Raw genomic sequence first — 24,970 nt, forward strand, 5'->3', positions numbered from 1 at the left:
CCGTATTGTGCCGCTCAGCAAAAACCGGATGTGTGAAAGCAGCCTTACTGTTCCTCTGGCATGTAGCTGTTGGTAAGACAAAACAATCACTGATCTCGAGGAGACCAGCCTGAGCAAACACTGCCGGCAGCCAGCAAAGGCGCTCAACACAGTGAAATCCTAGGTGCATTGCCCCCTGGGATGTATGCAAATCAAAGAAGGTCGGTGGAGCCTCTGTTAGGAGTCTAAACACAGAAAATAGCCAGACATCCCTATGGGAAGGACCTAGCCAAGAAGTGGCTCTTTTTAGGAGACCACCATATTAAGTGGCCCTTTTAGTCAATATCCAGCTCTTGACGAGTTTAAAGATATGACAAGGGAAATACCAAGGCCAGGTATACATGCACAGACAGCTGTTTCCGGATATTGCTAGACCAGGTCCTTCCCGGAGGGATATCTGGCTATTTTCCGTGTTGAGACTCCTAACAGAGGCTCCACGGACGTTTTTGATTTGCATACTTCCCAGGGGGCAATGTACCTAGGATTTCACTGTGTTGAGCGCCCTCGCTGGCTGCCGGCAGTGTTTTCTCTGGCTGGTCTCCCCGAGATCAGTGATTTGTTTTGTGTTGCTGGTTTACTAGACGTTGCTCCCACCTGGCTAGAATCCTACTCCGCACTGATGAGGGGCAATACCCCGAAACAGCTGTCTGTGGATGGATACCTGGCCTTGGTATTTCCCTTGTCATATCTTTAAACTCGTCAAGAGCCGGATATTGACTAAAAGGGTCACTTAATATGGTGGTTATGGTGGTCTCCTAAAAAGAGCCACTCCTTGGCTAGGTCCTTTCCGGAGGGATATCTGGGTATTTTCCATGTTTAGACTCCTAACAGAGGCTCCACGGACCTTTTTGTTTTTTTTGTTTTATGTAGATGTTGGTGTCTTCCACTGGTGACTGGAAGCAGACACAATGTTCTGGCTCCTGAATGGAGTGATGCCAGAGGTAGTACCCACTGTGGGTGAGAGCCCGGCACTAGCCAACTCTTATTATTGGGGAGTCTTTAGCGTGCAATTCTTTTGGGGTGTCTGCTTTTTTTTGATGAAGGGTCTACTGTATCTGTCTTGCTGTGTTCTATTTGTATGTATACCGGTAGCTGCCTTAAGGCCCTGTGCACACTGTGGTTTTTAAGCGCGCTTTTTTTTGCGTTTTTGCTGCAGAAATTTCTTAAGAAACTGGTTGTAACCTTTCTGCAGACATTCCCCAGCAAAACCTATGGGGAAAAAAATTAGCTGTGCGCACACTGCGTTTTTTCTAAAGAACATTCTTTCTGCAGAATTTCTTGAGAAAAAGAATGAGCATGTCACTTCTTTTCTGCATGTACCTGCGTTTTGTGCCATAGATAATGGTAAAAAAACGCAGGGACCAACCTGCGGGAAAAAACGTATCAAAAACGCGATAAACGCATGCGTTATTGGTGCATTTTTTGAACGCAAGTGTACTAATCTTTCAGACTCAAGAAATTTCTTAAGAAAAATCCTTTTTCTAGTGCGCACAGGGCCTTACACTTTTTTTTTTTTTTTTTTTCCACTGAACTGTAACTAGGGCTTATTTTTTGATTAGGGCTCATATTTCAAGCATACTCCCAAAATCCTGAATAATCATGCTAGGGCTTACCGTATTTTTCGGACTATAAGACGTACTGGACCATAAGACGCACCCTGGTTTTAGAGGAGGAAAATAGGAAAATAAAATTTTAAGCAAAAAATGTGGTCATGACACACTTATGGGGCGAGGATCTGCTGCTGACACTGTTGTGGGGGTAATGTCCCCAAATTCTCTACTAAGGTGCCGCATCCTGGTAATGATCCTCCTGCCTTGTATATACAGTATATGTCCCTCATCCTGCTATATACCGTCATCCTGCCATATGGCCGCATCCTGCTATATAACCCATCATGGCATATGGCCCCATCCTGCTCATAATATACCCCCATCCTGCTCATAATATACCCCCATCCTGCTCATAATATACCCCCATCCTGCTCATAATATACCCCCATCCTGCTCATAATATACCCCCATCCTGCTCATAATATACCCCCATCCTGCTCATAATATACCCCCATCCTGCTCATAATATACCCCCATCCTGCTCATAATATACCCCCATCCTGCTCATAATATACCCCCATCCTGCTCATAATATACCCCCATCCTGCTCATAATATACCCCCATCTTGCTCATAATATACCCCCATCTTGCTCATAATATACCCCCATCTTGCTCATAATATACCCCCATCCTGCTCATAATATACCCCCATCCTGTGGCACATAAAAAAAATAAACATTCATACTCACCTCACCTTACCTCGCTCCCTGCAGCATCGCGATCCTCGTCTGTGCCGGCGGCTGTGTGTGGACACGTGCGCACAGCGATGACGTCATCGCTGTGCGCCCCGCTAGTCTCCACCCAGCCGCCGGCACAGACACAGGAGAGGATCGCGATGCAGCAGGGTAACGGGGACGGCTCCACTCAGCGGCGCGGACAGACGGGAGGACGAGAGATGCTGCAGGGGAACGGTGAGTACTGTACACTGATTCACTGCTCCCCGCGCTGATGATGATGCACAAGGAGCAGTGAATACAGCCGCACATGATCACTCCAGGCCGTAGTTGCCAGGGGTGATCACGCGGGCCGGCTGTTTATCCCCCGCCCATCATCCCGCCCACCTGTCAGTGCCTGCTTCAGCGCTGAGGGATGATGGGCGGGGGATGGGCGTGCATATTAAATGAGCGGGTCCACGTGGTCACGGCAGGCTGCTACAACCTGCTCGTGCCCCCGATGACCCGCTCCACCGCAGCACCCACATTCCCCGCAGCCACATTCAGACCATAAGACGCACCCCCCCCCCACTTTCCCCCAACATTTGGGAGAAAAAAAGTGCGTCTTATGGTCCGAAAAATACGGTATATTCTGTGTAGAAAATGGTAACAAAATCTTTTGTAGTTAGGCCTTGTGCCCATGTTGCTTTTTTACATACATTTTTCCTTGATTCTTTTAATCAATAAAAACAAGGAAAAAGCGTCCCAGCAAAGTCTATGAGAATCGTGACTTGCTGTGCACATGCTGCTTCTTTTTTCCTTGCAGTTTTTGTTGCTGAAAAAGAAGCAGCATGTCACTTGTTTGGGTATGTGCGCACACTGCAGTTTTGTTTCTCCAGCGAAAAACATACCTCTGGCCGAAAAAAACGCATGCATTTTTGCCACGTTTTTGGTGCGTTTTTTGCCCCTGCATTTTTGTTTTGTTTAACATTGTCAATGGCATAATGCAGGGAAAAACGCAGAAAAGAAGTGACATGCTGCTGCTTTTTTCTGCAATCAAAACTGCAGGCAAAAAAGAAGCGACGTATGCACAGCCTTTCGGATTTCTCATAGACTTTGCTGGGGACGGTCATACATGCAGTTTAGGACCACAAACTGTACCCAAAACTGCAGCAAAAAAAGCACCATGCACACAAGGCCTTTTTGTGTTTTTTTCCAGCTTTTTTAACCAATTGACTACAATGGAGTCGGTGAAAAACGCATGTGTAATGCCCACGTTGCTTTTCTTGTACGGTTTTATGTGCTATTTTTATGTCGCCGGGGTTTCCTGCACTTAGGCCTCATGGTCTTTTTCTCAGCACTTTGCTGCAGGAAACTCCGGTGACGTAGATGCCTTGGTCTGTGAGGCGATCCATACTTCAGTAACCCGGGGTCGTCATGGTGATGACCTAGGGTTACCATCAGGGCTGTGGAGTCGGTAAACCAAACCTTCGACTCCGACTCCTCAATTTCTCTTACTCTGACTCCTACATATATTGCTTATAGTTAGGTGAAAATTTTATTGTAATACATGAACATGTGTATGTGACCATCAGACATTTAATAATTTTTATGATACGATAATAAAGATATTTGGATAGAACATAAAATATATTCATTGGAAAACAACTTTAGAACACAAACTGTAATAAATTGTAAATATGTAATACACTATGTAATATACAGTAGATTACAGATATATCTTGTGTATGTGTAAAATATATATATATATATATATATAACATATTGTATTACATATTTACAATTTATTAGTTTTTTGTGTTCTAAAGTTGTATTCCAATAAATATATTTTATGTTTTATCTAAATATCTTGATTATTGTATCATAAAAACAATTAACTGATGTTCACATTGTACTACAATACATTTTTCAATTAAATATAGGCATTATACTAAATGTTATTATTTAGTAAAATATTTGGCACATTCTGCATTGCACTACTGTCCCCAATTTATTATATATTTTAGGAGTCGGAGTCGGTGCCGACTCCAACTCCACAGCCCTGGTTACTATGACAACAATCGGGTCCCTGTGATCGCATTACAGGGACCTGATCACCAGGGAAAGATAAGCAATTCCTCTCCCTGTCTCCTAAATGGTGCGTTCGCATTGATCGCAGCATTCAGGCAGTTAAACTGCTGGGAGTAGTGCGGGCACCGCTCCGGGCAGTGAGAGCTGGGTTCCGGTTGTAAGATGATCTGGAGACCCGGCGGCAACAGGTCCTTATTCCCTGCAGTCGCCATGATGAAAAAACGCATGGAAAAAGGCATGTGAAAAAAATGAGCAAAAGGAATAAAAAAAGTGCGTTTTTTCAGCTGCTTTTTTCTGCCAAATCTTGTTTTTATGTGCAGATTTTCTGCACTTAAAAACGCAGCGTGGGCACATAGCTTTACAGTTTTTAGCAGAGAGCCACCATTTTCAGCCCAGCGTATTATGTGCCTGTGTTCAAGCTGCAACTTGTGCCCCGGCTGGCAATGTAATGTCTGTTCTGACCGCAGTGTAGACCCTGGACGTTGCAGGCCCAGAAATGCCCCCCATACTTCTCTTCTGCCGTGCTTTTTTATTTTTCAAACCAGTTAGGAAGTTTCACTGAATGAAATGCAAAGTAGTAGCAGTGAAGTTTGTGATCTCTCTCATTTTCTATGACTGTTAGGTAATCCGGCACTTTCATGATTTATTGATGCTACGTTAATGCAATTTTCCAGGGCATCTTTTCTCTTGGTGACCGGTCGCTGGGCACGGGGCAGTAGGTGTGGGGAACATTTACTTGTAAATACTTTGGGGATAAGATGAGACGCTCTGCCATGACGGAGACTGTCAGGAGAAGATCTGACTGAATCATTTCTTTCCCCGATGTTGGCATTCTCTCGCTCAGAGTTTGAAGTCCCCCTCTCAGGGACATTTTCTACAACTTAATCGAAATGCCATTGTTTCATGTGCTGTATTTGAGGCTGAATCATCTTTATCAGCTCCTGACAGGGTTTTCTCTCCTTGCTGCTTTCTCCCAATGGATTTGCTTTGAAACGTTTTCTCTTAAATGAATTTACGTCTGATTTCCCACCAGAGTAAATCTCTATAAGGAAATCTGACGCCTCATGGTACCAGAAGTCAGTCCACTTGGAAATCCAAGGTTTATTGGCTGATGGAATTGGTCATTCTGAGATATGAACCCTCATCTGTGTCCTGGGTCCAGTGCTAAAATTACACTATAGACAAGGTGCCCTCCAGCGATGGGCACAAATTGCTCATATTAATGCCGCGGTGCATGTCGCGTCCTCATCATACACAGGCAGGCGCCGAGCAGGGCAGATCAAAGTGCGCCTGCACAGGACCTCAATGCCAGTGCGTGTGTATGATGTAGACGCGACATGCACCGCGACTTCAGAAGGACGATGAAGATGGTCGAAAGGGGAAGCGCCGGTCCTGGAGAACGGAGACACCCATCCGACTGTTGTGCACCAGAGCGACCTCTAGGTGAGTATTATAAAGTGTTTTTTTTTTTATTTTTACACAGCACAGCCTGGGCTCTTATATACAGCATGTTAGAATGCTGTATATAACAGCCCAGTAGTGGTGGCCGTAGCTTATAGGCCGAAAAAGTGGTGACAGGTTCCCTTTAAAGGGGATGTCCACTACTAAGATAACTCCTTTAGATTCCAATGGTTTCCCTCAAGTAAAAATAAAAGACCCTGTACTCTCATCCCGTTCTGGTGCTGTTCCTGCGCTGTTAGAAGCCACTGTTCGGGGATCATGTGACATTGTGATGTCACGGGAGCGCAGTGTCCAATCACTACTGAATTCTCTTTCCCTGCCTTCAGACCAAATGAGCAGTCGGCAGGAAATAAGGCTGCTTTCACACATCCGGTTTTTGCCGTGCAGCACAATACGGCGCTCTTCAGAAAAAACGCAACCGTTTTTTTTTTGCCGCCGGTTGCGTTTTTTCCCGCATAGACTTGCATTAGCGCCATATTGTGCTGCATGGCCTTGCGTTGCGTCCAGTTTTTGCCGGATGCGGCATATTTAGCCCATGCGGCGGCTGGATGGAACATTGCCTGGCACGTTTTTTGTGCATCAAAAAAACGCATCGCGTTCCGGCGCGATGCGGCGCAATTCACAATGCAAGCCTATGGATAGCGGATGCGGTGTCCCTTAGGCAAAAACCGCATCCGGCCGCCGATGCGTTTTTTTTTGTACTGCGCATGCTCAGTATCAAGCCGCATCTGTCAAAAACTGGACGGGCCGCATGGAAAAAATTATGCAACGGATCAGTTTTTTTCACCGCATCCGTTGCATAGGTTTTTGAGCCGGATTCTGCCGCTCAGCACAAACCGGATGTGTGAAAGCAGCCTAAGTGGCAGCCGCAGCAAGTGGCGGTGATTGGACGCAGGGCTCGCGTGATGTAATGTTAACCCCTGAACTGCGGCTTCCAACAGAGCTACAACGGGAGGGGAGTACAGGGTCTTTTATTATAACTGGGCAAAACAAGTGGATCAGAAGGGGTTGTCCTAGTAGTGGACAACCCCTGTAACTGAGGTTTTGCAGCAAAATTTGCAATTCAATGGAAAAAAACAACTGTTTTCCTTGGCACTTCCATGGCGCTCTTCCCTAGTCTTCTGTATATCCCGGGCTTTCTGGGAGAACATCTGGTTGCATGTGACCACTTCACTCAATCACTTGTAGAGGACCAGAGAAAAGTACCACGGCAGCAAGTATTTATTTGTTTTTTGTTTTTTTTATTTAATTTTGCTCTACGTGCAGATAGCAGCTACGACAGTAAAGCTGGTGTCACACACAGCGACAACGACGTCGCTGCTACGTCACCATTTTCTGTGACGTTGCAGCGACGTCCCGTCGCTGTCGCTGTGTGTGACCTCCAGCAACGAGCTGGCCCCTGCTGTGAGGTCGCCGGTCATTGCTGAATGTCCAGCTTCATTTTTTGGTCGTCACTCTCCCGCTGTGACACACACATCGCTGTGTGTGACAGCGAGAGAGAGACGAAATGAAGCGAACAGGGAGCCGGCGTCTGGCAGCTGCGGAAAGCTGTAACCAAGGTAAATATCGGGTAACCAAGGGAAGCCCTTTCCCTGGTTACCCGATATTTACCTTCGATACCAGCCTCCACCCTTGCTGCCAGTGCCGGCTCCTGCTCTGTGCACATGTGGCTGCAGTACACATCGGGTAATTAACCCGATGTATACTGTAGCAAGGAGAGCAAGGAGCCAGCGCTAAGCAGTGTGCGCGGCTCCCTGCTCTCTGCACTGTGACGTAGCTGCAGCACACATCGGGTAATTAACCCGATGTGTACTGTACCTAGGAGAGCAAGGAGCCAGCGCTAAGCGCGGCTCCCTGCTCTCTGCACATGTAGCACAGCGACGTTATGATCGCTGCTTCTGCTGTGTTTGACAGCTAAGCAGCGATCATAACAGCGACTTACAAGGTCGCTGTTACGTCACAGAAAATGGTGACGTAACAGCGACGTCGTTGTCGCTGTCGCTTAGTGTGAACCCAGCTTTAGTCCCTAAAAAAAAACAAACTGCAAAATACCGTGTCTGAATCCAGCTTTTGGCTCAGCCTTATATGTTGCAGAAATTTCAGGGACTGGAAATCAATTCTACCAATGTGAATCAAGCATTTTCTGAAGCTTGGACATGGATTTCTGCAGGCATCACTCATGTAAATCGGACAGTACTGAAAATTTCAGGTAGATAGAAATGTCTGCTGCAAAATTTGCATGGCTTACCCGTGGATTAGCTGTGGATCCAAGTTCTGCAGTGAATCCACTGCAGATCCTCATGATAGACGTGCAGGTTTTGTAGTGAATTTATATTTGCCATAAAATTGAACCCATCCTTAGGCCACTTTACCCCATAGTTAATTCCTGCATTTTTACCAGGATGCTTTTGTTTGCCCAGAAAATCAGCAATTAACAGTTCATGCAAAAGGTGGATGTGATGTCATGAAAACCAATGTCCATTTAGGCTAGGTTCGCACACTGCGTCTTTTTGACGCTGCGTTTTTGTGCGTTTTGGCCGCTAAAAACGCACAAACGCACCTGCGTCGAAAAAACGCATCAAAAAACGCATGCGTTTTAGCCGCGATTTGGTGCGTTTTTGGCTGTGTTTTGCTGCGTTTTTGATCTCTGCGTTTTGCTGCGTTTTTCCAATGCATTGCATGGGGGGAAAACGCAGAAAAACGCAGGAAAGAACTGACATGTCCATTTTTTTTTTTTAACTCAAAAACGCAAGTAAAAAAAACAGATGTGTGCGGACAGCAAAAATGAAAACTCATAGACTTTGCTGGGGAAGCAAAGTCCTGCAGTTTTGAGGCCAAAAACGCACCCGAAAAACGCACTGTGCGCACATAGCCTTAAAGGTTCTGCTGAACTGTTTTTTTTTTTTTCTTCCCTTTTTTTAGTCTTCTATGGAGAGCCAAAAAAAGCATGTAAAAAGCATAATTGTGCATATCTTCACTAAAATGTAATGTAAAAAATACAACATTGATCTCTAGGAGCCAATCTGAATTTGTTAAATCAATTTTCTTTGACTTCAGCCAGAAAAGTCAGTTGCAAATATACCATATTATTCATTTTATAAGACACACCCCAAAGTTAAAGATTTTTTTTTTGTAAAAAAAGAGGTGGGAGAGTCCATCTTGTACTCCGGTGGTGTCTTAGGCTACTTTCACACATCCGGTTTGAGCCCTGCGGCTCAATCCGGCTGTGAAAACTATGCAACGGATGCGGTGAAAACACCGCATCCTTTGCATAAGTTTTTACATGCGGCCGGTCCGGTTTTTTCCGGTTGCGGCATGCTACTGAGCATGCGCAGTGGAAAATACCGCATGCGGCGACCGGATGCGTTTTTTTCCGCATCGCGCCGCATCCGGCCTCCATAGGGATGCATTGAAAAATGCGCCGCAGCGGCCGGATGCGGCGCGATGCGGTGTTTTTTGCCAGAGCAAAAAACGTTGCAGGTAACGTTCGATCCGGCCGCCGCATCGGCTACATCTGCCGCATGCGGCAAAAACCGGACCGAACGCAAGCCCATGCGGCACAATGCGGCACTAATGTAAGTCAATGCAAAAAAAAACGCAATCGGCGTTACAAAAGCCGGTTGCGGTTTTTCTGCAGAACGCCGTATTGTGCCGCAGAGCAAAAATCCGGATGTGTGAAAGTACCCTTACTGGAGGAAGGGTGGCAGCAGTGCTGGTGGAACGGGGTCACAAGAGACAGGGGCTGTGCTGGAGTAGGGCGATGATGCAGGTGCTGCAGAGGGGGCTGTGCTGGCTGCGGCCGCCATGCTACATGTGTGTATGCTGCCGTGCTGGTGGTGCGGTGGGTGTCACAGATGCTCTGTGGCAGTGTAGGATTCAAAGAGATGGCGCCCGGAGTCTGCGCGTGTGCAGATTGAGCTCTCAGCTCAAGGACAAACTGAGATCTCATCTGCGCACGCGCCACATCGGGTGCCATTTTCCTTAAGTCCACTGCTGGAAAATCAATGGGCGGGAGGCGGCGCGTGCGCAGATATCTTGAGCTGAGAGCCTCATCTGCGTAAGCGCCAACTCCGGATGCCAATATTTGAAACCTGCACCACCGACAAAGCACTTCACCCGCCACACCGCCCTGCTCCTCGCAGCTGCCAGCACAGCCCCCATTCTTCACCTCCCGGTAAGCTGCATTCACATTATAAGATGCACTTCTCAGTTTCCTCCCAAATTTTTGGGAGAAAAAGTGTGTTTTATAATCTGAAAAATACGTTAAGTTAATCAGCTACCCAGGATAGGGGGCAGCTAATGTATTATTGGGGCCTGACTACTGGTACAATGACCAATCCGGAAAACTGGGTCTGCAGAGGCCCATCTGAATGGAGTAGAGGTCCAGCTTGAACCCCGCCTCTCCGAGGTGTTCACTCTCTAAGGGGTTGTCACAAATAGGTAAGCGTTGTATTCTGCTATCTCCAGCAGTCACATAGATAATTTTTGCTCCATTCAGATGTGACTTTGCAGAGCCCTCTTCTCTGGATTGGTACTAGTCCCAATGATCAGTAAATCATCCCCTATTCCTATTCACAATTTGGTACAAACCCTTTAAATAAAAACATTGAATAAACTTTGCGTAAATTAATAGTATATAGATATCTTGACAGAAGTCTGCTTCCCCCACCTCCTGATCGGAGTATCCACTCTGAGAAAACTGCCCAAATTTGTACTCCTTGAGACAAGCTTGACAGCCAGCATGTTGAGATGATGGATTGCACAGCCCACTATACTTAATAAAGAGGAGGTGGAAGGAGCAGGGTGAAAAAACAAGCAGGAGACCCTGAAATATGGTGCTGAGCATTCTAACAAGTCTTTTACCTCAGCCCTAGAGCTGCATTCATATCTACATTGCTCTGTCCTTCTGTATAATGTCCTCCATGCTGCTGATTTTGTTTTTGGCAACTATGGAATACACAGGTGAGACGTCAGCAGCCAATCTCCTCCAAATAGCTTACTCAGGGTACTTTCACACTTGCGTTCAGCGGAGTCCGTCACTATGGAGAATAGCGCAGTCCGTTAACGCACTGCGCTATTCTCCATAGACTTGTATGGATGACGCACTGTAACCCAAGTGTCAGCGTTGCATCAGCTGGACGAAGCAGCGTCGTTATTTTGACGCTGCGTTGGGCGGGAGGAACGCAGCATGTAACTTTTTTTGCGCAGCGCAATCAGTTGGATTTCACTGCGCATGCCTTCTCTGGCTCCCTGCACCCGTAACCAAGGTAAATATCGGGTAACCAAGCAAAGTGCTTTGCCTATATTTATCCTTGCTACGTGTGCAGGGAGCCCGACACTTCCCCGCTTGGCTCCGCCCCCTCCCGCACTCCACTCCGCATGTATGTATACACACATGCACGCACGCATACACACCCACACACACATTATATATATATATATATATATATATATATATATATATATATATATATATATATATATATACATTCATATATATATATATATACATTCATATATATATATATATATATATATACATACATATATACATTCGGAATTAACTTGGCATTGTGACATTTGGACTGTAGATCAGCCTGGAAGTGTGAAATGCACTGCAGCAAAAAAGAATGTTATTTCTTTTTTTTTTTTTTTTTTTTTTTTCTTTTTAAATTGTGAAAAGTTTATTCAGAGGGTCATTTATTATTCAACCCCTCAAACCACAAGAATTCTGTTTGGTTCCCCTAAAGTATTAAGAAGTATTTCAGGCACAAAGAACAATGAGCTTCACATGTTTGGATTAATTATCTCTTTTTCCAGCCTTTTCTGACTAATTAAGACCCTCCCCAAACTTGTGAACAGCACTCATACTTGGTCAACATGGGAAAGACAAAGGAGCATTCCAAGGCCATCAGAGACAAGATCGTGGAGGGTCACAAGGCTGGCAAGGGGTACAAAACCCTTTCCAAGGAGTTAGGCCTACCTGTCTCCACTGTTGGGAGCATCATCCGGAAGTGGAAGGCTTATGGAACTACTGTTAGCCTTCCACGGCCTGGACAGCCTTTGAAAGTTTCCACCCGTGCCGAGGCCAGGCTTGTCCGAAGAGTCAAGGCTAACCCAAGGACAACAAGGAAGGAGCTCCGGGAAGATCTCATGGCAGTGGGGACCTTGGTTTCAGTCAATACCATAAGTAACGTACTCCACCGCAATGGTCTCCGTTCCAGACGAGCCCGTAAGGTACCTTTACTTTCAAAGCGTCATGTCAAGGCTCGTCTACAGTTTGCTCATGATCACTTGGAGGACTCTGAGACAGACTGGTTCAAGGTTCTCTGGTCTGATGAGACCAAGATCGAGATCTTTGGTGCCAACCACACACGTGACGTTTGGAGACTGGATGGCACTGCATACGACCCCAAGAATACCATCCCTACAGTCAAGCATGGTGGTGGCAGCATCATGCTGTGGGGCTGTTTCTCAGCCAAGGGGCCTGGCCATCTGGTCCGCATCCATGGGAAGATGGATAGCACGGCCTACCTGGAGATTTTGGCCAAGAACCTCCGCTCCTCCATCAAGGATCTTAAGATGGGTCGTCATTTCATCTTCCAACAAGACAACGACCCAAAGCACACAGCCAAGAAAACCAAGGCCTGGTTCAAGAGGGAAAAAATCAAGGTGTTGCAGTGGCCTAGTCAGTCTCCTGACCTTAACCCAATTGAAAACTTGTCGAAAGAGCTCAAGATTAAAGTCCACATGAGACACCCAAAGAACCTAGATAACTTGGAGAAGATCTGCATGGAGGAGTGGGCCAAGCTAACTCCAGAGACCTGTGCCGGCCTGATCAGGTCTTATAAAAGACGATTATTAGCTGTAATTGCAAACAAGGGTTATTCCACAAAATATTAAACCTAGGGGTTGAATAATAATTGACCCACACTTTTATGTTGAAAATTTATTAAAATTTAACTGAGCAACATAACTTGTTGGTTTGTAAGATTTATGCATCTGTTAATAAATCCTGCTCTTGTTTGAAGTTTGCAGGCTCTAACTTATCTGCATCTTATCAAACCTGCTAAATCTGCAGGGGGTTGAATACTACTTGTAGGCACTGTATATTATGTATATATATATATATATATATATATATAATTATATATATGTATATATATAATGTATGTATAATATATGTATGTATAATATATGTATGTATAATATATGTATGTATAATAATGTGTGTGTGTATATATGTGTGTGTGTGTGTGTGTGTGTGTGTGTGTGTGTGTGTGTATGTATGTACGTATACACACACACACTCACCTGTCCTCAGCACCATGGCCCCGCTTGGCTCCACCCACTCCTAACTCCGCCCCCCGCACACATTCTCGGCGGCCGAGCGATCAGCTGATCACCCGGCGGCCGACTCCTGGGAGCGATCAGCTGATCACCTGGCGGCCGGCTCCTGGGAGCGATCAGCTGATCACCCGGCGGCCGGCTCCTGGGAGCGATCAGCTGATCACCCGGCGGCCGGCTCCTGGGAGCGATCAGCTGATCACCCGGCGGCCGGCTCCTGGGAGCGATCAGCTGATCACCCGGCGGCCGGCTCCTGGGAGCGATCAGCTGATCACCCGGCGGCCGGCTCCTGGGAGCGATCAGCTGATCACCCGGCGGCCGGCTCCTGGGAGCGATCAGCTGATCACCCGGCGGCCGGCTCCTGGGAGCGATCAGCTGATCACCCGGCGGCCGGCTCCTGGGAGCGATCAGCTGATCACCCGGCGGCCGGCTCCTGGGAGCGATCAGCTGATCACCCGGCGGCCGGCTCCTGGGAGCGATCAGCTGATCACCCGGCGGCCGGCTCCTGGGAGCGATCAGCTGATCACCCGGCGGCCGGCTCCTGGGAGCGATCAGCTGATCACCCGGCGGCCGGCTCCTGGGAGCGATCAGCTGATCACCCGGCGGCCGGCTCCTGGGAGCGATCAGCTGATCACCCGGCGGCCGGCTCCTGGGAGCGATCAGCTGATCACCCGGCGGCCGGCTCCTGGGAGCGATCAGCTGATCACCCGGCGGCCGGCTCCTGGGAGCGATCAGCTGATCACCCGGCGGCCGGCTCCTGGGAGCGATCAGCTGATCACCCGGCGGCCGGCTCCTGGGAGCGATCAGCTGATCACCCGGCGGCCGGCTCCTGGGAGCGATCAGCTGATCACCCGGCGGCCGGCTCCTGGGAGCGATCAGCTGATCACCCGGCGGCCGGCTCCTGGGAGCGATCAGCTGATCACCCGGCGGCCGGCTCCTGGGAGCGATCAGCTGATCACCCGGCGGCCGGCTCCTGGGAGCGATCAGCTGATCACCCGGCGGCCGGCTCCTGGGAGCGATCAGCTGATCACCCGGCGGCCGGCTCCTGGGAGCGATCAGCTGATCACCCGGCGGCCGGCTCCTGGGAGCGATCAGCTGATCACCCGGCGGCCGGCTCCTGGGAGCGATCAGCTGATCACCCGGCGGCCGGCTCCTGGGAGCGATCAGCTGATCACCCGGCGGCCGGCTCCTGGGAGCGATCAGCTGATCACCCGGCGGCCGGCTCCTGGGAGCGATCAGCTGATCACCCGGCGGCCGGCTCCTGGGAGCGATCAGCTGATCACCCGGCGGCCGGCTCCTGGGAGCGATCAGCTGATCACCCGGCGGCCGGCTCCTGGGAGCGATCAGCTGATCACCCGGCGGCCGGCTCCTGGGAGCGATCAGCTGATCACCCGGCGGCCGGCTCCTGGGAGCGATCAGCTGATCACCCGGCGGCCGGCTCCTGGGAGCGATCAGCTGATCACCCGGCGGCCGGCTCCTGGGAGCGATCAGCTGATCACCCGGCGGCCGGCTCCTGGGAGCGATCAGCTGATCACCCGGCGGCCGGCTCCTGGGAGCGATCAGCTGATCACCCGGCGGCCGGCTCCTGGGAGCGATCAGCTGATCACCCGGCGGCCGGCTCCTGGGAGCGATCAGCTGATCACCCGGCGGCCGGCTCCTGGGAGCGATCAGCTGATCACCCGGCGGCCGGCTCCTGGGAGCGATCAGCTGATCACCCGGCGGCCGGCTCCTGGGAGCGATCAGCTGATCACCCGGCGGCCGGCTCCTGGGAGCGATCAGCTGATCACCCGGCGGCCGGCTCCTGGGAGCGATCAGCTGATCACCCGGCGGCCGGCTCCTGGGAGCGATCAGCTGATAGTCTGCTGCCGGTAAACTGTAAAAAAAAAAAAAAAAAAAAAAAGAAAAATCAAAACGGATTCCGTTGTTTTGCAGCATCCGTTTTGCCACTATATGTAACACATCCGTTGCATCCGTCACACAACGCAATGCAACGGATGTCGTTCAACGCAAGTGTGAAACTGGCCTCAATTGCAGTTTTATTATCCTAGGCTGAATAGGGGAATATTGGCAGTTTAGAAGTCAGAGGCCGCGCTCACATCAGTGGTATTTTGCTGCAAAACCCGATCCGTCACAAATGCGTTCCATTAATTTCCAATGGACTCGCTGCAAGATGCGGTCACATGCGGTTGTGTATGACGCACGCAACCGCATCTTGCCGCGAGTCCATTGGAAATTAATGGAACGCATTTGTGACGGATCGGGTTTTGCAGCAAAATACCACTGATGTGAGTGCGGCCTTATTCTGAAAAGTTTGTTGACGGTAGAGTTACCCTTTAGGGATGTTTTCTAATTTGTAGATACATATTCAACTTTGTCATTTCTTTGATGCTGTTGATGTTTTATTCAATCACCTTCTTTACGGAGTTGCCGCTCTGTTATTTGTGTGGCTTGAGAGTGAATCATCTAACGCTGACGCCCCCCTCCCATAAATCTTCCCCCATAAGACCAGTGCTGTGGTGTGAGTCTTGATTAAAATGCCAATGTAGTGGACATACTCTCTTGTAGGTGATTATATGCTAAGATACGCCTGGGACCTCCTTAAGGCAGGGTGAATTTGTACATAAGTGCTTTTATATCGGTGCAATCCTTTTACAAGCCGCTCCCCAGGTCCCTCATGGCTCCATTCATATCAGCAGCCTATACCATGCTGACAAGTAATCAATACATAAATGTATATGTGATGAATAATAATTGTCCTCCGGAAGGGGCAGAATGACTATTCATGACATTGCCAGGTTTATTTGCTATCAGATGCTATCATGGCGATTCTCTATCATTGATTATGCTAATTATCCGCAGTGATTGACTGATTACAACCTGATACCTTGCTTGGGATAATCCTTTTGGGTTTTTTGCTTTCATGTTTCTCATCCATTCCGCTGTTATCTCCAGTTATAAGGGAAGGGAAGGTCTGGGAACAGGGAGTACTGAATTTCACAGCTGAAGGTCATGAGATATGGGAAGAAAGGAGCCGCATTAAACGTATGCAATTGGTGCTGGGACATACATGGGTAATGGCGGCAACAGCCGTACATCTGGGGTACTGTCACTGCAACGTGAAGATCAGATTTATAACACACAAATCTTCAAAATCCCGGTATTCTAAAAAAAAAAACCTGTTCCCATTAACAGAAGTAAAGGTGCTCTTTGTTGCTGATGCATATACAATGAGGGCCTTTTCCATGATTTGTATTTATAAAAAAATTAAACAATATAAAACTATTTAAGAAAAGGGAATGGGTTAAAATAAACCTATAATTATTAGGGATGATTGAATAATTCGATTATCCGGGTTCGCGAATATTTTCCGACTACCTCGCCACTATTCGATGCGCAATGTAAGCCTATGGGAAGACCGAATAGTTGTTCGGGTTTCCCATAGACTTACATTGCGCATCGAATTTTCGCGAATAGTCGAATAGCAGCGAGGTATTCGCAAATTATTCGTGAAGCCGGATAATCGTAGTATTCAATCATCCCTAAAAATGATCTCTTCTATTACTTGCCACTACAGCCTCTGTTTTGGAGGTTCCTGCCGGTTACATGCTGAATTTCTGTTCTACACAGAATCTATGTAATTACTGCAGCCAATCACTGGCCTCAGTGGTCACATTCTGTACATGTCAATGATTGGCTGCAGTGGTTATATGAATATCATTATTTATTATGGCGCCATTTATTCCATGGCACTTTACAAGTGAAAAGGTATACATAAAAAACAAGTACAATAATCATGAACAATGCAAAGCAGACTGGTATAGGAGGAGAGGTCCCTGCCCGCCAGGGCTCACAGTCTACAGGGGATGGGTGAGGATACAGTAGGTGAGGACAGAGCTGGTTGCTCAGCGGTATAGTGGACTGAGGGTTATTGTAGGTTGTAGGCTTGTCAGAAGAAGTGGGTCTTCAGGTTCCTTTTGAAGGTTTCCACTGTAGGTGAGAGTCTGATATGCTGGGGTAGAGCGTTCCAGAGTATGGGGGAGGCACAGGAGAAATCTTGTATGCGATGGTGGGAAGAGGCGTTCAGAGGGGAGTAGAAGAGGCGATCTTGTGAGGATCTGAGGTTGCGTGTAGGTAGGTACCGGGAGACTAGGTCACAGATGTAGGGAGGAGACAGGTTGTGGATGGCTTTGTATGTCATGGTTAATGTTTTGAACTGGAGTCTATGAGCAATGGGAAGCCAGTGAAGGGATTGGCAGAGTGGTGAGGCTGGGGAGTAGCGGGAGGACAGGTGGATTAATCGTGACGCAGAGTTTAGGATAGATTAAAGAGATGCAAGTGTTTAAAAGGGAGGCCAGAGATTAGGAAGTTGCAGTGAGGCAGGAGGTGAGAGCATGCACTAATGTTTTTGCTGATTCTTGGTTAAGGAATGCACAAATCTGGGAGATATTTTTGAGTAGTTAGTAAGAGGTGATGAGGGCTTGGATGTGTGGCTTGAAGGCTAGAGCAGAGTCGAGGGTTACCTTGAGGCAACGAGCTTGTGAGACTGGGGAGAGTGAGCAGCCATTGACTTTGATGGATAGGCTTGTTGGGGGGGGAGGGGAAAAGGTTTGAGAGAGGAGCAGGAAACATAATAAATTCCATTTTGTCCATGTTAATTTTGGGAGTCTGGTTAGTAGGAAGGAGATGTCAGGTCCAGAGAGGTAGATCTGCGTATCATCAGCGTAGAGGTGCTAATGAAAGCCCTGGGCCTCTGAGCTGTCCCAGGCCAAAGATGTAGATGGAAAAAAGGAGGGTCCAAGAACAGAACCTTGGAGGACACCGACTGGGCAAGATGAGGACGTGGTGTGTGAATGGAAGACGCTGAATGTCCGGTGTGTTAGGTTTGAAGAGATCGAAGATAGGGCCAAGTCTGTGATGCCAGAAGATGAGCGCATCTGTAATAGAAGGGAATGGTCTCCTGTTTGTCGAAAGCAGGGAACATGAGTAGGAGGACAGAGTAGTGTCGCTTGTCTTTGGCCGTTATTTAAATCACTGGTGACTTTAGGGCAGTTTCCGTGGAATGATGCAGTCGGAAGCCAGAGGTACATGTTCAGTGCAAGAAGTGAGTAAGAATGAAAGGGAAGTAAAGATGTTTGTTTACATGTGAAGGGTTGTACAGGACCAAATCCCCCCAACCATACACATTAGACTAACGTCAGCTGATCCCGCCAATATCACTGGTTTGGACTGTCAGTCTAATGTGTGTGAGGGCCTCCACAAATGATTTTTTGAGTTTGCTGAAAATCAGGCATGTTCGATTTCATACTAGCAGTAATTTTATAAACCCTGAGATGCCACGGCCAGAGATGTCTTGCAAAAGAAGAGAATCCCCAGATGGAGCACTCTCCAGCTGGAGCACTCTGCAGCTGGAGCACTCTGCAGCTGGAGCACTCTGCAGCTGGAGCTCTCTGCAGCTGGAGCTCTCTGCAGCTGGAGCTCTCTGCAGCTGGAGCACTCTGCAGCTGGAGCACTCTGCAGCTGGAGCACTCTGCAGCTGGAGCACTCTGCAGCTGGAGCACTCTGCAGCTGGAGCACTCTGCAGCTGGAGCACTCTGCAGCTGGAGCACTCTGCAGCTGGAGCACTCTGCAGCTGGAGCACTCTGCAGCTGGAGCACTCTGCAGCTGGAGCACTCTGCAGCTGGAGCACTCTGCAGCTGGAGCACTCTGCAGCTGGAGCACTCTGCAGCTGGAGCACTCTGCAGCTGGAGCACTCTGCAGCTGGAGCACTCTGCAGCTGGAGCACTCTGCAGCTGGAGCACTCTGCAGCTGGAGCACTCTGCAGCTGGAGCACTCTGCAGCTGGAGCACTCTGCAGCTGGAGCACTCTGCAGCTGGAGCACTCTGCAGCTGGAGCACTCTGCAGCTGGAGCACTCTGCAGCTGGAGCACTCTGCAGCTGGAGCACTCTGCAGCTGGAGCACTCTGCAGCTGGAGCACTCTGCAGCTGGAGCACTCTGCAGCTGGAGCACTCTGCAGCTGGAGCACTCTGCAGCTGGAGCACTCTGCAGCTGGAGCACTCTGCAGCTGGAGCACTCTGCAGCTGGAGCACTCTGCAGCTGGAGCACTCTGCAGCTGGAGCACTCTGCAGCTGGAGCACTCTGCAGCTGGAGCACTCTGCAGCTGGAGCACTCTGCAGCTGGAGCACTCTGCAGCTGGAGCACTCTGCAGCTGGAGCACTCTGCAGCTGGAGCACTCTGCAGCTGGAGCACTCTGCAGCTGGAGCACTCTGCAGCTGGAGCACTCTGCAGCTGGAGCACTCTGCAGCTGGAGCACTCTGCAGCTGGAGCACTCTGCAGCTGGAGCACTCTGCAGCTGGAGCACTCTGCAGCTGGAGCACTCTGCAGCTGGAGCACTCTGCAGCTGGAGCACTCTGCAGCTGGAGCACTCTGCAGCTGGAGCACTCTGCAGCTGGAGCACTCTGCAGCTGGAGCACTCTGCAGCTGGAGCACTCTGCAGCTGGAGCACTCTGCAGCTGGAGCACTCTGCAGCTGGAGCACTCTGCAGCTGGAGCACTCTGCAGCTGGAGCACTCTGCAGCTGGAGCACTCTGCAGCTGGAGCACTCTGCAGCTGGAGCACTCTGCAGCTGGAGCACTCTGCAGCTGGAGCACTCTGCAGCTGGAGCACTCTGCAGCTGGAGCACTCTGCAGCTGGAGCACTCTGCAGCTGGAGCACTCTGCAGCTGGAGCACTCTGCAGCTGGAGCACTCTGCAGCTGGAGCACTCTGCAGCTGGAGCACTCTGCAGCTGGAGCACTCTGCAGCTGGAGCACTCTGCAGCTGGAGCACTCTGCAGCTGGAGCACTCTGCAGCTGGAGCACTCTGCAGCTGGAGCACTCTGCAGCTGGAGCACTCTGCAGCTGGAGCACTCTGCAGCTGGAGCACTCTGCAGCTGGAGCACTCTGCAGCTGGAGCACTCTGCAGCTGGAGCACTCTGCAGCTGGAGCACTCTGCAGCTGGAGCACTCTGCAGCTGGAGCACTCTGCAGCTGGAGCACTCTGCAGCTGGAGCACTCTGCAGCTGGAGCACTCTGCAGCTGGAGCACTCTGCAGCTGGAGCACTCTGCAGCTGGAGCACTCTGCAGCTGGAGCACTCTGCAGCTGGAGCACTCTGCAGCTGGAGCACTCTTGTGTATGGGAGAGACGTGCAAAGATCAGCTGAACCCTTGTCCTATTTTTGAAAATCAATGGTGGGGGTCCAACAACAGTTACCCCCACTGATCAAATGTTTAGAAGTACGTGTGTGTGTGTGTGTGTGTGTGTGTGTGTGTGTGTGTGTGTGTGTGTGTGTGTGTGTATATATATATATGTGTGTATATATATATGTGTGTATATATATATATATATGTATATATAATGTATCTCTATCTCTGTGTGTATGTACACACACACACACCCTTTAAAGGGAATCAGTCAGCAGGTTTATCCCATTTAATCCTAGGACAGCCTTAAATCGGGGCTAAAGTACTGAATTAGGCGATGTCACTTATTGGACTGTGTGCTGTTGAATCCTCAGTGAATGTTTTATTACCAGGTGATTATTACTGACCAGAATAAAGCTCACATGTTTGCTAGACTGACCACACTCACTCCTTTGATAAGCGACTCACCTTCACTATACAATGTACACAGAGAGCTGTGGTGTTGGTACGGTCAGATTTCTGAGCTCTGCTACTACTAAGAGCTCTGATTTCGGTCACCACTACGGCACCAAGTAAACTAAGTAATACATCTTTGGATTCAGGCTCTCTGTCCCTACTTTATGCTGCTGTCAGAGGAGGTAGCAGAAACCTGGTGACAGATTCCCTTTAAAGTGCTGCTTGTTTTATGCTATATAGCCAAGACTTGTTTGGACTCAGATTCCGGGCTCAGTCCTCTGTTCGGGATTGACGTCTTTTCTGCTATAGTCTTTGTTTCCACAGTCTCCATGAGTGTGAGATCTGCTTCGATCGTTCCTTTTTGGCAATGTGCAGTCCTAATGGAAACTCCTCGGCTTCGTCGTCGCACTGTACATGTCCAGGAAGGCATAGTGACTGGTGAAGGAATGACATTTAAGGCTAGGTTTACATTTCCGTTGTTTTGCATGTCACATGCGGCGCTTGACGCATGTGACTGATGCGTTGTACAACGGATGACAGTGAACAGAATTTCATTGTTGGACTCTGTTGTGTGAGGGGGCGGAGTTTGGGCTGGGTGGAGCCAAACGGGGCCGTGGTGCTGAGGACGTCAGTGCCGCGGGGACTGCAGGGCTGGAGACGTGTGTGTGTGTGTGTGTGTGTGTGTGTGTGTGTGTGTGTGTATACCTGCTGAGTGCGGGAGCCGAGCGGGGAAGTGTCGGGCTCCGTGCACAGCCAGGGTAAATATCGGGTAAAAGCAAAGCACTTTTTGTTTGGTTACCCGATATTTATCTTTGTTACCAGCATACACCGCTTAGCGCTGGCTCCCTGCACACGTAACCACATGTAAATATCGGGTAACTAACCAAAGCGCATTGCTTGGTTACCCGATGTGTATCCTGGTTACGTGTGTAGGGAGCAAGAGAGCGCATGCGCAGCGAAATCCTACGGATTGCGCTGCTCAAACGTTACATTTTGCGTTGCTCCCGCCCGGCGGTCAGTCAAAAAACGACTGACCGCGACGCAGCGGATGCACCGCAGGGTTATCAGTCGCAATCCGTCGCTAATAGAAGTCTATGGGGGAAAAACTGGATTCCTGCAAAATATTTTGCAGGATACTGTAATTCCTCAAAGCGACGGATTGTGACTGAAGCAAAACAACGGACATGTGAACCTAGCGTATAGCGGAAGGATGTTCATCCTATGAGTAGAGGAACCTAGGCCGGACTAGTCCTGGCTAATTACCATAAGAAGAACTGCACCTTTTCAAGTTTTTTTTTTTTTTTTTTTTTTTTATACAATAATCAATGTTGTAGCACAGCTATCGGTCACATTGCCATCGTGTGAGGCTTTGGGGACCTGACAACTTCCTTTTAAAAGTGGATCTATCTGCAGATTTCACTTTCTAAACTGCTTCCATTATTAAATAGACCTTATACCCGATATACTTACTTTGTAAGTTCATGTCAGAATGACTGGACAATCCTTTTTGAAAGTTTCTTTAATGTTAAAGGGGTTGTCCACTTCTTGGACAACACGTTCTCATTCCTCGTGCTTGACGCCAATAAAATAAAACAAAAAACCTATACTCCCCTCTGTTGCGGTTCTAGTGGTGTCGGAACTTGCGTTCCCGGGGCCTAAGTGAGAATGTGATGTCACGTGAGCCCCAGATGCAGTCATCACTGGAACAGTGCTGAAACAGGAGGTTTTTTTTATTTTACCTGGGGGAAACATGGTCACTGTGAAGGGGTGGACAACCCTTTGAAACTAAGCAGCTCTAGTTGGGTTCGTAATGCTAAATGTTATTTCAAGAATATGCAGCCGTTCTGACATTGATTATTACAGTAACTAAACCAGCCCCTATCAGGTCTATGATGTAATAATGTATACAGTTTTTATTGTGAAACCTGGCGAAAAATTAGTTTTAACCTGCCCAACCATCCTGGTTGCTGCCCATGTTGAGTGTCTAAACCAGTATAGCAACATAGCCATGGCCAAACGTGTTGGCACTGTTGAAATTGTTTCAGAAAATTAATTTCTCCCTGAAAATTAGTTAAATTACACATTTTGTTAGACACTTGCTTGTTTCCTTTGTATGTATTGAAAGAAAACAAAAGAGAAAAAAGGCAAATTGTACATAATGTCATACAAAATGGACCAGAGAAAATTGTTGGCACCCTCAACTTAATATTAAATCCAGATTTCTGACACTGGACACTACATTGTGACCCAAAATCCTTTGGTACTTTTCAGATGCCAAAAGTAGCAAAACATCTCCAAAACATCTTTGAACCTCCACCATGTTTGACTGTAGGTAGTGTGTTCTTTTCTTTGTAGGCCTCATTTTCTTTTCGGAAAACAATACAAGGATGTGCTTTACCAAAAAGCTCTATCTTGGCCTGTCCACAAGAGGCTTTCTCAGGCCTCCCACGCACGTGCCGCGAGACACGTATTTACCCTGCGTGTCGCGTGTGGTAAGTACGTAATTTGCATACTCACGTGGTCCGCGCTGCTGTCCGTGGTGCTGATCTTCGCTCCCCGCTGCTGCTGCTGCCTGCCGCAGTGAAGTGAATATTAAATGAGCATAATGAGTGGCGGTAGGCAGCAGCGGCAGAGACAGGAGGGCTGGAAAAGGTGAGTAAATGTTTTTTTGTTTTTTTTTTCACTGACACGTGTGTTTTCTCCGGTGCGTGTCACACGGGACCGCATCCACACTACATCCGTGTGGTATGGGTACGGGCCGTGTGACACCCGTGCTGCCGGAGAAAACATGGACATGTCACCGTATAGAAAAAAGGCACACACGTACAAACGCACACGGACACACGTTCCGTGCGGTTTGACGTGTGTGTGCCTGCTACCATAGGGTAGCATTGGTGTACGTTTATCCGTGCCGCCGGGACGTGCAAACACGTACCGGCGGCACGGATGTGTGTCGGAGGCTTCAGAAGGATTTTGGCTGCTGTCAATTTTGGCTGATTTGTCAAACTGCTGTCTAGCTTTTTATGTCTGTGTTAGCAGTGGGTTCCTCCTGGGTTTCCTGCAATAGTGTTTGATTTAATTCAAATGTCGACGGATAGTTCACGCTGACACTGATTCCCCTTGAGCCTGAAGGACAGCTTGAATTTCTTTGGGACTTTTTGGGGCGTCTCTTTCACCATCTGGACTATCTTGCTTTGTAACTTTTCATCATTTTGTCTCTGGTGTCCATATCCCGAGAGATTAGCACAGTGTAAACTTCTTGGTTATGTTGCGCACTGTGGATAAAGGAACATCATGATCTCTGGAGATGGGCTTGTAACCTTAAGATTATTAATATTAACAATTTTGGTTCTCAAGTCCGCAGACAGTTCTCTTCTCTTCTTTCTGTTCTCCATACTTAGTGTGGCACACACAATGTAAATATTGAGTCATGTTCTCCCTTTTTTATTTAGTGTGATTTTCTTATTGCCCACACCTGTTATTTGTCCTATTTTTACCTTTTTTTTTTCATTTTTTTTTTTTTTTGTTTAGAAACACACCAGGAAACATCAACTAAAACAGCGAGCGCAGGGGGTATAATATTACCAAACTGAAAGAAATGAATATTGAGCAGTCTATTGGGGTTGCCTGGTCTTATTACTGATATTTCTTGTGTAGTATAGTGTAAAGCTGACGGCATCTTACCTTAATATTTCATGGGTTTTTAACGTTTTCTAAGTGTTTCTGAATCATGCACTTAATAGTCGTCTTAACAAGATTTTTCTCTTTGCAGACGATGACTTTGATCAATTTGATAAGCCTGGCGCAGAAAGGTCTCGGAGACGAAGAACTAAGGATGATGACTGGGACAGGTAGTTATGTTCCTCCCTGTGATAAACCATCATACGGTGCCGGCGTTCTGTTTGGCAGGCTAAATATAAGATATATAATGAAGATGTTACGTGCGATCTCCGTGTCGGCAAGTGAGGGAGAATTTGACTAATCTAACAGAAATGCATACCAAGACAGAGACGGAGTTTAAGGATCAATTCTCGTGTAATTGCGTTCCTGAGGCAAATGGAGATGTCAAGTTTTTTTTTTTTCTTTATTATGACTTTTTACTTTTTTGCTCAAGGCAGTCAAAACATAAAAAGCTAAA

The 24,970-nt window shown here is 48.2% G+C and overlaps 1 protein-coding gene across 4 annotated transcripts in view; it reads left to right on the forward strand.

Annotated features, from left to right (window-relative positions):
- RBM33 (RNA binding motif protein 33) overlaps window positions 1-24,970 on the forward strand; it is a 222,529-nt gene that overhangs the window by 14,318 nt on the left and 183,241 nt on the right. For all 4 annotated transcript variants that reach the window (XM_075315440.1, XM_075315441.1, XM_075315442.1 and 1 more), the window contains exon 2: window positions 24,605-24,683. In XM_075315440.1, the coding sequence (XP_075171555.1) occupies window positions 24,605-24,683 (79 nt within the window). The remainder of the gene's footprint in view (window positions 1-24,604; window positions 24,684-24,970) is intronic.

Source organism: Anomaloglossus baeobatrachus, chromosome 6 (assembly GCF_048569485.1).
Source record: "Anomaloglossus baeobatrachus isolate aAnoBae1 chromosome 6, aAnoBae1.hap1, whole genome shotgun sequence".
In the NCBI taxonomy this organism is placed as follows: Eukaryota; Metazoa; Chordata; class Amphibia; order Anura; family Aromobatidae; genus Anomaloglossus; species Anomaloglossus baeobatrachus.